This window comes from Rhopalosiphum padi, chromosome 2, assembly GCF_020882245.1.
Source record: "Rhopalosiphum padi isolate XX-2018 chromosome 2, ASM2088224v1, whole genome shotgun sequence".
Lineage (NCBI taxonomy): Eukaryota > Metazoa > Arthropoda > Insecta > Hemiptera > Aphididae > Rhopalosiphum > Rhopalosiphum padi.
In genome coordinates, this window is record NC_083598.1 from 32,167,558 (window position 1) to 32,180,592 (window position 13,035).

Sequence of the window (13,035 nt, forward strand, 5' to 3'; positions counted from 1 at the left end):
ATTTTGGATTTAAATCTGAAAATAAATCATCCCATGTTAAATTTATATGTGAAGTGTTAAAATTGTTTGTATCAGTTTACAGTACTGCAATAAACGGATAAGAATAAATATAGCAACACCAGAAAAAACATTTCTATTTTGTAAAACAGTTAAAAATGTTTTATAAGTTGAAAACATCTTCTTATAGTATCCTACAAAATATGATACCTATGCTAGAAAAAATATATCTAGGTTTACATTTTATGTTTTACATACTATGCATAAATCATGTATGAATTATTTTTCTCAAATGGTATAAATACCTTGATAATTAAAAAGTAATATATACGGTAGCTAAATGTAATACATATTTTAAATAAAGTAAGTATCTAACCACGGATAAGAAAAGGAACAAAAATAATAATTGAAAAGCGAAATATACGGTAATATAATATTATCATTGCTCTAAATGGTCACTGATGCGGATTATGACTGAAAAGTCGTTCATAAAAAGTACTTTGATGTAAATAAAAATATATTATTATTAGTATTAAAATTTATAGTATGCAAATTATAAATTGAATTATTGTTATTGCAATATTTATAAGATAATTGTACCAAGTTTTATATTTACTAAAGGACGTTTCAAAATCTAAACCCATAATTCTAGTACTATAACAGAATACGGAACGAACAACATAATGATGTGCACAATGATAATCACAGCTATTATATTACATTGTTCCTACATAATATATTTAGTTTAGCGTGTACCTAAAATGACCTCATCCGATAGTGATTATTACATTCAACTGATTTTGGCGGGATAACATACTCGTATTATATATTGTATTCATTTGAAACGTGATACATGGTAGTTAAAAAATCTAACCAATGTGTAGATACTAAATTAGGTCACCACTGTAACAATATATCGTTGTACATCCATTTATAAACCTTGACATGGAAAATGACTTGGGTTATTATTATTGTTGTTATTTTTTCATAAAATAACACTTTTCAACTCTAATATCGATTCGTAAAAAGTTTCAAAAGATTTTCCATTAGCAAAACAATATCCAAAAAAATGTATGTTTGTTTCTCACGACGTGCCTAATCATAATAATTTTTAATTAAAAGATACATTGTTTGTCCATTTTGATTTATTACTCACTACACGCTGTACTCACAAAATACATTTATAACAGTTAAAATCAAAATATATAGTGTATGTTTGCATATTATTCTATAGCAGTAAAACTGTAATTTAATGTTTTATACATTGTTTGTTGAAACCTTTCTATAATAACACACGGAAATAAATTATACCCTTATAAAATATAAACATGTATTATACATTTTACATTTTGTAAGACTGGAATTGGTGTTTTAGATTTAAAATAATACATAATTCAACTCTTTTATCTCCCAACCTTACCTACGATTATAAGATTTACAATATGATCATCAAAATGAAAAGTACAAAATATTAAATGTAAAAATGTATAGATAATAAAATTTAAATTATTACATACAACAAACATTGTATACCCAGAATGAAAATCAAAAATAATACGCAAACATTACTATGATAGACTTGACTAGGTTCGAAAAAAATGATTGATGGATAGTTGTTATGTTTAGTTAATATTTATTTAAAAATAATAATGATAATAAAACACAGAAAATCTGTACACCTTGAAGGTTTAAACTGAAATTTGAAAACCAAAAAAAAATAATAATATACAATTTATTTTTTTCATGAAGTATGGGATTGGTTCTCAAGAGAGCTTGGGCAACTTTATGAATACACATATCATACCCACAAATTTACTATAGTCCATTTTAAAAGTATTTTTATACCTTTGTAATCACCAGTCATTATCTAAGTCTATTATGATTTAGATTTTTATTATACTTGGTGATACAGAAGTACAATTTCACATAATGTATTGTTGTTTTAAACACAATTATAAGTATATAAAACATGATTTTGAGTGGAAATAATAAATTGAAAAACGAGTTTATTTACCAACTTAAATTTGAAAATCTTATTTAAGTATATAAAGATAAACATTAATTTAACGTCAAAATGATGGACTTTTTTTGTTGAATAAAATTAATAAATAATACAAAAAAGTTGTAAAGCTGATAAGCTAAAAAAAATTTTAAAATGCACGGGAAAAATTAAAATACAATTTTAGATAGTAAAATCAAAAATTGTTCATAGAACTATCGGAAAATATTAAGTATAAAATATATGGAATCATACATATTTGATAAAGCAATCAGTACACTTTTTTTTCGGGTTAACGAATTTTCTTGATTTGATAAAAAATAAAAATAAAAATGTTAGGAAAATTCACTGTGTGAGCGTATTGAGTTTTTAGTTTCTAAACGTACCAATTTTAATAAAATTGTTTTAAGTCATGAAAATTGATAATGAAATAGAAATTTTAATATCAATAATCACAACTGTGTGCGGGTAATTAACGGACGGATGGATACAACTGGAATATAAGGTATTATATACTTTTGTCAATCTAATCAACCTAAAAAATATAAGTATGATATTACAAAAATAAAAAATACACTAAATATAAAAAATATATTTGGTTCAATTAATTTAATAATAATTAACACGTTTAGGTTTAGTATTTTAGGAGTAGGCGTTTTAATTTCTACATGCAGCTAACTGAGTATTTTGCACATTTAAAAGTGTGGTTACATTGATATAATCGAACGTTGCTCGGAAATTAATACAGATGTATTAGTTTTCAGATTCTGGTAACCAAATGTATCATTTCTATATTGACTGTAAAAAAGTTTTCCATTCATCACGGCGAACAGTAAATAACACATAAATTTGTACTTTGGTGATAAAAACTACTAAGAACATATGTTGAAAGCTCCACAAAATATGTACATTACCGTACCGTCTACAAAGTACTAGTATATCGCATTATAGGTTAAATCTACAAAGCAGTACGTCATTCAGTGAAATAATAATATATCCACTGAAATATTTCATCGTTACTATAGCTGAACAGAGTTTAATATCATAATAATTATTTGGTTCACTAGCTAAGCTGCGGTCGTATTATTTTCGATTATCGAAGCAATTTTAGCAAATATTGTTTCTCGATATTGGAAAGTATGTTGCACAATACCATCAACGTGGCGCATTATAGTCAACGGTCGATATTGCAAAAACCAATAATCTGAAAAATGTGTATGTACAGTAGAATCCACTATTTGGGACACCACATAAAGAGGACAACCACTTAATAGGGACAGAAAGGCATAGTCCCGAACGAATGTATCGGCTTATTAGTTATTCGGTTGATCGGGACAGTTGGATAATGGAGACAAATAGGTTGCCGCCCAATGTGTCCCAATTAAACGGATTCTACTGTATATTATTTCGAATCACGCAATCAGTGTTTTATATTTGGTGTTAGAAATCCCAAAAATATCGTGATTTTTGATAGATGATTTCTACACAAACATAATATTCACTAAATATAATATATATACTCAGTAGTTTTATTTAATAAATTAATTTATACTAAGTCTGGTATTCGGAACTTTTAAATATCCTCAAGGGCCATATTTTCAAATACCTAATACTATTTATATGTGCCCCCTGGTGTTACAAACTTTTTTTTAATGTGCAGCACAATCCTTTTTTAATTTTGATTGTAAATGTGATATTGTTTTTTTGTTTTTAAAATGTTTATGACGTATGTATATAAATCAAAATTTAAAAGAAGAGTTTTTATATAATTTAAGAAAAGTCCATTAATAGTCCAAGTCATCTTTTTAAAATTGGGAGTTTTTCTTTTTTACTGTACAAGTAAATTGTTAATCAGAAGACTTTTTTTAAAAATGCTAATTTATTTAAAATAAAATTCTTAAAAGTACTTTTTGAGTTATTTACTTTGTGTAATAATTTCAAGAAAATTATGTGCTTATAATTTTTATTCAGAAGTATGCAATTTTCACTATTGCATTACTATTTTTAAATGGTACAAAAACGTAAATATTTTAATTTTAGTCATTAAGGATAATTAAAAATTCTAAAAATTATTACTTAAAAAATATAATGAGGATGATAGCATGTTTAGTGAATTATAGCAGAGAGGTTATATTAAGCATGGCATATTGAAAATCGTATTATTTTATAAGGTTTATTTTTTGTATTTCGCTTAGCGGACAAACGGAAAAAAATCTCCATTGGAGTTTAAAATAATATGTGTTATTTGCACCAGTTATACAAACAATGATGTTGTTGATACAAAAATGACCACGAGGAATGGTCTCGCATACTCGCCAAAAGTTAATTGCGATTTTCCAGAAGATATTTTCATCTCGTAAATGAGATTTACCGGGACACTAGCTTCCACGAAATCCGTTAGTTAAAAACGGAAAAAACTGGCCAGACCATCAATTTCGTGTCCGTCACAGAATATGGGATTGGTCAGATAATAATAATTATACAATAATATATTAAAATGTAAATATTGGAGTTAATGTTATTGTCTATGGAGTCAATGTCTATATTTAGCTATATCTAATATCTATAAAATATATTAACTTAGAATGTGCCACACTCGGTGAATAAAACAGCGTACGTTCAATATAAAGACTTGTTTAGTTGAGACTTGTATTGTTAACTTTATACTATAAATACTAAAATAATTACCAATATCAGTTTCAATTTAATCAAAATAAAAAACTGGGTCCAGAAAATTCTTGCATTTGCATGGTTTATAATTATTGTTGATTATACGTTATTTATACGTATTTTGTAAAATTATATTCAATGTATATCTTAGAATATTTTTATAGTTTAACTTTATAATTATTTATAATGATTTATTATTTAATACATTTAAGGATTTTTAACAAAATTATTGATATAATCGTATTAGTGAATATTATGTTCATAAACACACCATAATTATTATACCTTCATAATTTAAGCTGCATATTTTAGAAAATGTTTTTAATAAATTCAGAATTATACTTTTAATAATGATTAAATATACACTATAATACGCTATGCAAAATAATGTAAAAAAAAAAATACCATAATTCTGTACAAAAAATTACCAGATTACATGCAACATCCATAAGCGGTAATCATCGAGTAGTGTATAAAATACAATATGTTAAATGATGAACCCTTCATATTTAATTTAATTTACATTTTACTTTTGGCGAATATATGAATTTAGTACAACAGTAAAGTTAATGTTCACCATTTAACACACAATTTAAATGCAGCATGTTATTCGACATTAATCAATTAACAATGAATAGCAAATATTAGTTTTAAAAATAGCATGACCAATGTAAAAACTCTATAACATATCATAATATGCTTTAGACATTTTTGGAGTTGAATTAAACTTAACGTTTTTGTATTGAATAGATTTATAGCTTCTACCATGTTACTATATTTTAATGTACCTGATATCTAATACAAATAATATGTAAATGGTTTAAGTCTATGATAAGTTGTTATTACAAACAGTAACCGAAGCATTTGTTATGTTATCGTATCATAATCTTTGATATTACGTTTACATAAGTGTTTTGACTGTATTTTTTTGTCGTTTGTATATTTGGTTTGTGAATCGATTTATTTAATTTAGGTTGTTGGAATGATGTTAATTTAATCTAATTAAATTATTATACATAAAAAAAATGATACACGAAAGTATTACAACCGATCAAAAAATAAAAGGTAAACGCATTTATTTATGGTATATTGACCATAAAATGTAATCACTGAAATCGGTACACTGATCCTAAAATTAGTGTCAGAACTAGTGGGGTGGTGGACGGTGGTTGTCGTCGGAGGGTCGCGTCGACGACGGACGCTTAACAATTTAAATATTTCATTTTATTCAAAATAATAATTATAAAAACTGTTTACATAATAGTACTTACTAGTACTTATGTCTGTGTACATAGTCGGTCGATATAAGAAAATTTAAAACGTTTTCGAGAGGTATAATAAGGGGTGCTAAAATTATGTTTGTCCCCGGTGACGAATGACCCAGATCCGGGCATTACTCACGGTTAAAATATAAATCTCTATCGGTGTTGGTCGCAACCGGTACGCCCGACGTGTGTTGCACAATACATAGTACGCTGTTTACCTTTTGGCCCTTCTCGGCTTTGGCGGCAACCGTATCCGGTACAGTCGTGTGTGCGTTTTGCTGCTCGACCGGCGTCTGGTGTACGCCAGCGGCGGCAACGGCATGTCCTCGGGCATTGATGACAGGACCGTGGCTATGTACTCCTCCGGGTCGGACGGGTCAACGGGTGGCCGGGACGGTGGCTGCGGCCGGTCGTCGGACACGGACCGGGACGGGGGAGGCGGTGGCGACGACGGCACCGGCGGCGCTTGGTTGGCCGCGGTGGCCGGTGTCGCTGTGGCCGTGGCGTTTTCTCGGTCCATCGTAACGGTATCGGGTGTGCTATCGGTAGCTGCGCGGTAATTACCGGACGCCGACACTTCCCGCAACCACTCGCGTAGACGGGCGCGGTACACTGTTAGTGCGGCCAACATGTTGTCGACGACGTGGCCGCATGGCCGCACAAATCGCGGTGCGTCACCACGGCGGGCGGGTCGACGGAGCGGTCGAGGTCCCTTACCAGGTCCCGACTGCTTAACGATATATAATTATTTGGATATCGTGTCTTTCAGACTTGAAAAAAAATTAATACAATATATTATTAAACCTGAACCGATTCTCGCGCACGTGTGTAACGCGTAGTCCGTCAAAACCACGTCAGAGTCCGTTCGTTTCCTCCGAGTTACTAATAAAGCAATTATTTATGAAAACAACATTGTATATGTGATTTTTAGTTTTCTTCAAGTAGGTACCCGACAGTCTATATTTGTGGTGCTACGATTATATTTAATCCGACATCGATATTATATTCGATTCCTTTGGGTGTGCGCGTATAATTTTTATTTTTCATTAGTAAATATTATTATGGTGGTATTGGTGTGCTATGAATTATATTTTACCAGTTCATTATGTTATCTTATAATATAGAGGTAAAGGTCTACTATTAGGAGGTGTCCGCTATTAAAGGGTCTCGTTATATATGAACATTAATACCTAGTTTTATACTATTTTTGCTACGGTGATTACTTTATACTATACATTACCAGAAACGTTTAAAAGTTATTTTCAATTTATCGATATATATTATTTAAATACTGTAGTTCATATTTTATTTATGTAAAAGCCGAAAACATTTATTTGAACTGCAATTTTAAATCTACATACAAATCAATCGTGTTTACTTTGTACAAGTCTTATAAGATACGAATTCAAATAAGAAAAAATAACAATCGCTATAAAAATCGTTGAGTAGTATAAAAATATATTACGAGGGAACAATATTTTAAAATCATAACACATAAATAAAGTGTTTTATGAAAATAACTTAAAATATTATTAATTTATGTATATATAATATATATAATATAATTCATCTGATAATTGTAATAAACTAATATGTCTAAACATTTAAATTTTAAATATTAAATTTTTATAAATAAAAAATAATTTCTAGACTTTAATGTTTTATTACGTTTTTATTTAAACGAAACAATAAGACAATTTTTGGAAAACAGTGGTAGTTGTATGGTATAATAATTTTAGTAATACTAAATATGTACCATGAAAATATTAATACATAAGAGAATCTCTGCGAATGCAGATTACTTCACAGTAAGTATACGTAGGTATATCTCAAAATATTTGAGATACCATTTATTAGATACAGATTTATATATAAAATATATTGGGTGTAATTTACAATTTTCTGTCTTCGTTGGGTACATTTTTAATATTCATATAGTTTCATATCATTCCTACATAATATATGTAAGTCACATCAAGATCCCAGAAATAATAACGACAACCATCGGTGACTATTAATTGAACCAAGTAAACGCAAGTAATATCATAATAAGTACATACACCAATCATGTTGAAATTATAAAAATCACTTTGACTTTGAAAGATTACGTATAATATATATTATATTATTGTAACTATAGGTCGTATAGTGCATTAGTGTAATTTTATATATACTATTGTTGGTTCGCAGAGCAACGACGGTGAAAACCCTTTGAAACACCACTAATTTATTGAAACTGTTTGTGAAAGGATATCATGTGTAATTGTACGGTATGCTCGTTAAACAAACAAAATATCAGAACTGTAAAGTTTTTTTATAATAATATTTCAATTATTTTAAGGTAAATCTCGAGAATAATTTGACTGTTTAGTTTTGCAATAGGCACGTGAAACGATATTATCACAATATAATAAGCTAATATATTGTTACTCATTATTCTTATGAAGTTTTATATTTTTTTAAATATTTATAAATACTTTAACAATCAATTTATTTAAACACTAAAAGTATTAAATTTAAAATATTAACGAAATTCCAATTTACTTAATTTTTAATTGATCATAATCATGTCACAGATCGAAAAAAATAATACAACATCAGTTTATTATTATACAATATCAATTTAATTAAATAGAAAAAAAAATACACATTTATAATATAGGTACCTACAGCATTATATAAATCGATAAATAAATTACAGATTAATGGAATTATGTAACACTATATATAAAACAAACTAAACAAAACTTAGAATATTCAAAAATAATTATGCAAGTATACGTTCTACTTGTCAATAAATTATAACTTAATGGATTTGTTAACAGTTTCATGAATTTTAATTAATAATATTATAAAGAAATGAAAATTAGTTTTTGATTTCAGTTAAAATTAATGATTTGATCTAAAAATAGTGTTAATATAATTATGTAATTTTATGGTACCTAATAATATTATTAATCATAAACTATTGAAACTTATTTATATTTAAAACTATTTTTAATCCATAAATTTCAATTATATTTTTTAATTACCAAGACTGGTATATAAAAGAAAAAAATCCTTTAGTTGGTCAATTAGTAAGTAAATTTTTGTTATATTCTAACCAACGTTTCAGTTACATAAAATATATAGTAATAACTGCATGTTTATGTATCACTGGTATCAATAATAAATATAATTAATGGTATTATAACTAAAAATAAAATAAAATCATAAGTATAAATAAACAGTGTGTTTGACAAAAAGTTGATATAATTACTCATATTATATTCCTTCCTAACTTATATATGTATGTATGAATAAAATAACATTTTTCCATATCATATAGAATTTGATGATGAAACATGGTTTATGTTACAATTAGCTATAGTTTATTTACTATGGAATTTTAAAACTACTACCCTATACTTAATTATACTTTAAATAAGTTCAATTGTAATTTGTATCTTAAATCTTTTATTTAGCTATAATGTTACATTAAAACCAATGTTTTATAAATTTGTATCATATACAATATTATACATATGAGGTTCAGAAATTATTTTAAAAATGTATTCTTCATATTATAATATTTATTATTGTTATCATGAATACATTCAAAACTATTTTATCGTTGAACATTGCTTTTATGTAAAAAAAATCAAACATGGTAAATTTTATTGATTTAGGGTTTTTATTTATTATTACAGTTCAATATGAAATAATTTATAATATACTTCAAATAAACCGACGAGTATGACGGAAATTCGATAACTCTGCAGATTTAAAATTTTAAAGAATATATCCAATACAGGTGTATTGGGGCCTCGTATATAACCTCGTTCCTACCATAAAAAAAACGGATGGATGTTATTACCACCTTTATACGATAACCGAAAAGAAAATAGAAATACAATATACATATATATATATATTTAGTATAAGAAGGTACCCTATCGACGATAGTGAATCAATAACATTTGCCATTTTGACAAATGCTTTTTCACTTCGAAGTGGGAGTTAAGTTTTCTCGACTTTCAGTTTAACTTAAAGTTTCACTAAAAAAAAAATATATAGCGGTATATGCCAACTCATTTCATTGCTATCTGCGCAAACAAATACTCGTCATATTAAATATATAAGTAACACCTACCTAAATATTACATGATTTTAGTCCTTTTTTGAGCATTTATTATCTATATTATACTAAGATGCTTAAATATCTAAAAAAAATAGGTTATTAATAAAATTAAAATAAAACTCACAGAAACATTCAATAGCATTTAAAATCAATAATATTAAACATGACACATCAAACTTTATCTATACACGAAAAATAAAGTTATTATTTAAATATTATGATAAATTATAAAGTATAACAAAAGGTTGTTAAATTAAGTTATGTAAATATAACTATTAACTATTCTACAAAGACATAGAAAGAAAGTCAATAAAATAATTTACAAAATAAATCATGTTCATACAATATCCGTATTAATTATATAATATTATGTATAATTATTATTTAGGGAACTATTAAAATATTAACGATGCATTTTAAACTGTACACAAATAGAAGTAATATTGTAAAAAAAATATAATTTAATAGATAATATGTTTATTTTTACAAAAAAAAGTTGATAATGAATTATATGATTATAATTTTTATTATTATTTTATAAATTGTTTGTAATAATTACTAATTACGGTAAATTTAATGAAAAAAATAATAATTAAAAATAGTATAATATGTTTAAAATCGTATTGAGTTATTTTACATATTTTAATTTAAAAAATATTACCTATACTTTATAGTCTATATGTATTAGATTAATAATTGTGTTATCGATAACACGTGGATTAATTTAATATTATGCGATGAATTGGGATTAGGCAAAATAATATTATAAATATTTTTTACTACGTACAGGATTTATTATTGATCAATATATAATATAATATTAGTATTTCCAAAAGAAAAATATTTTATTTAATGCAAAGACTATAGATACGCTGTGTAAGAGAAAAACATGAAAAAAAATACCTATCGATTATGTAATTTACTAAATTGAATTACATCTACATTAATTAATTGATAAACATTAATGGAACAAATGTTAGCGATTTTCATCACCCATTACTACACAATGATATCGACGGCCATCACGAGTTGGATTTATGTTTCACGTCAATGATTTTCACCAGATGTCCAGATACACCTGATACAGAGGTAAATTTATCAGCAGCGACCCGCTGTGTGTACGAATGAAATTAACCTAATCGACAATATTTTTGTGATATTTTCTACTAGATGTACACTCGGCAGGTATCCTTTATTTATTTAATACAATTTCCCACGGCATTGCATTGTTCACGTTAATCGTGTAGATTAGACGGCGAAAAGCAAAAATACTTAAGTGAAAAACGTAAAAAAAACCTCCCATTATATTATATAGGTATAGTATAGAACTTAGGTATATATGTATTCTATTGGTGGCATTTTCACTATTCTTTTTCAATCCGTAAATCCATTTTGTGTCCGACGTAGCCCTTTTGTTCAATGACTCTGTAGGTCCGTTATGTCTTTTGCAAAACGTATGCTTTGTTCAAAATGGTCATCGCCTCCATAGGGAGGAAAAATTGGACGGACAAGAAAGCCAATTCATTTATTACACACCATGACGTCGTCTTTGCGTTGTCGTCGTCAACAGGGTGAATTGGCTCATCGATTTCACTAGCATATATATTATGTTGGTATACTGGAATATAATATTATGTTGCATCGAAGATTACCAATTTATAAATAAAAATATTATAAGTTTATAGAAGCTAAATAAGCTAAAATATCATTAATGATTTAAATAATAAATTATTGATATATTTTCTCAAAGATAGATATAATAACGAGAATAAAATCTATAAAACAATATTTCAAGTATATTAACCGCGGTAATATGATATTTATGTTTACCAAAGTATGTACTTCCCGTATAAACCACAATCTCGATTATAATTTACTAATAATATAATATGTCTATCATATATATAATTAATATGTATAAATAAAATACTATTTTTATATAATATAAATAACTGTTTAAACATAATAAATTATATATTTTTTTATATTTACGATATTAGAGAAGAGAAAAATATAAGCTATTTTGATTTTGATGCGGTGGAAGATTCTATGACCAAAAACAGGCCCTGCCTGGTATTGTTACAACAATATGTATAAATTTATTTATATATAATATTTTTGAAACCTTATCTCGTTATTTGATTTAAATAATTTATTATCTTCAAAATTCTAATACAATTATAAAACGAATACGTATGTAATCTAAATATACTTTAAATGCTTTCAACATTCATTTATTTAACTTATTCATTATTAAAATAAACGAAGTAGAAAAGATTTAACAAAAAAATATAATTTACAATACATATTGTACATTTTAAAATACCTGTAACCAGTGTTAAAATACGTGTTTATTAATATAAATTAATATTTTTTAGAAAAATGTGACGTATTTAAATATATAATATAAAAAAAAAAAAAAATCATAATTTATCAAAGTTGTAACAAATAGGTATTGTTATAATTTAAATCTGTATTCAAGTGTCATTAAGAAAACGTCAAAAGAAGAATTTTCGTTCATCATAAAAATTATAGAAACTGTTTGTCAAGTTTATATTTTCTCTTAGAAATAAAAACGTGTAGGTATTCTTAAAAACTTTTAAGTGTTTTTTCTTCATGAAAAATACATTTGAAATATTATAATTTTGTTTTTTTTTTAACAAGGAAAAAACGATAAATTAAATTCTCAAAATTAAAAATTAAAATATTGTAAATAATATCTTCTTTCAAGTTAAAAAAAATTATAATTTATTTCAAAATTATGGAAATGCATTTTCCTGTATAATATCATATATTATTATATTATTGATTTGAATCCGTTCATTAGTATTATCAACTGATTTTTAGAATTATATTATAATTGTTTTGATTTATTTGTATATTATTATAAAACAATGCACTAGAAAACATCTTCATTAAAATGTACCTATATAGAATCAAAAATATATTATATGTAGATACCTTAATATAGTAAAGTTATCGAA

General features: G+C 26.2%; 1 protein-coding gene across 9 annotated transcripts in view; it reads right to left on the minus strand.

Moving 5' to 3' along the window:
* The window catches only part of LOC132921822 (cAMP-specific 3',5'-cyclic phosphodiesterase), a 622,929-nt gene that overhangs the window by 131,043 nt on the left and 478,851 nt on the right, over positions 1 to 13,035 (minus strand). Inside the window, exon 2 of one of the 9 annotated variants that reach the window (XM_060985039.1) lies at positions 6,150 to 6,701. The exons of the other annotated variants lie outside the window; for them this stretch is intronic. Coding sequence (XP_060841022.1) covers positions 6,150 to 6,562 — 413 coding nt within the window. The 5' untranslated portion in view covers positions 6,563 to 6,701. The remainder of the gene's footprint in view (positions 1 to 6,149; positions 6,702 to 13,035) is intronic. 9 annotated transcript variants of the gene reach the window in all.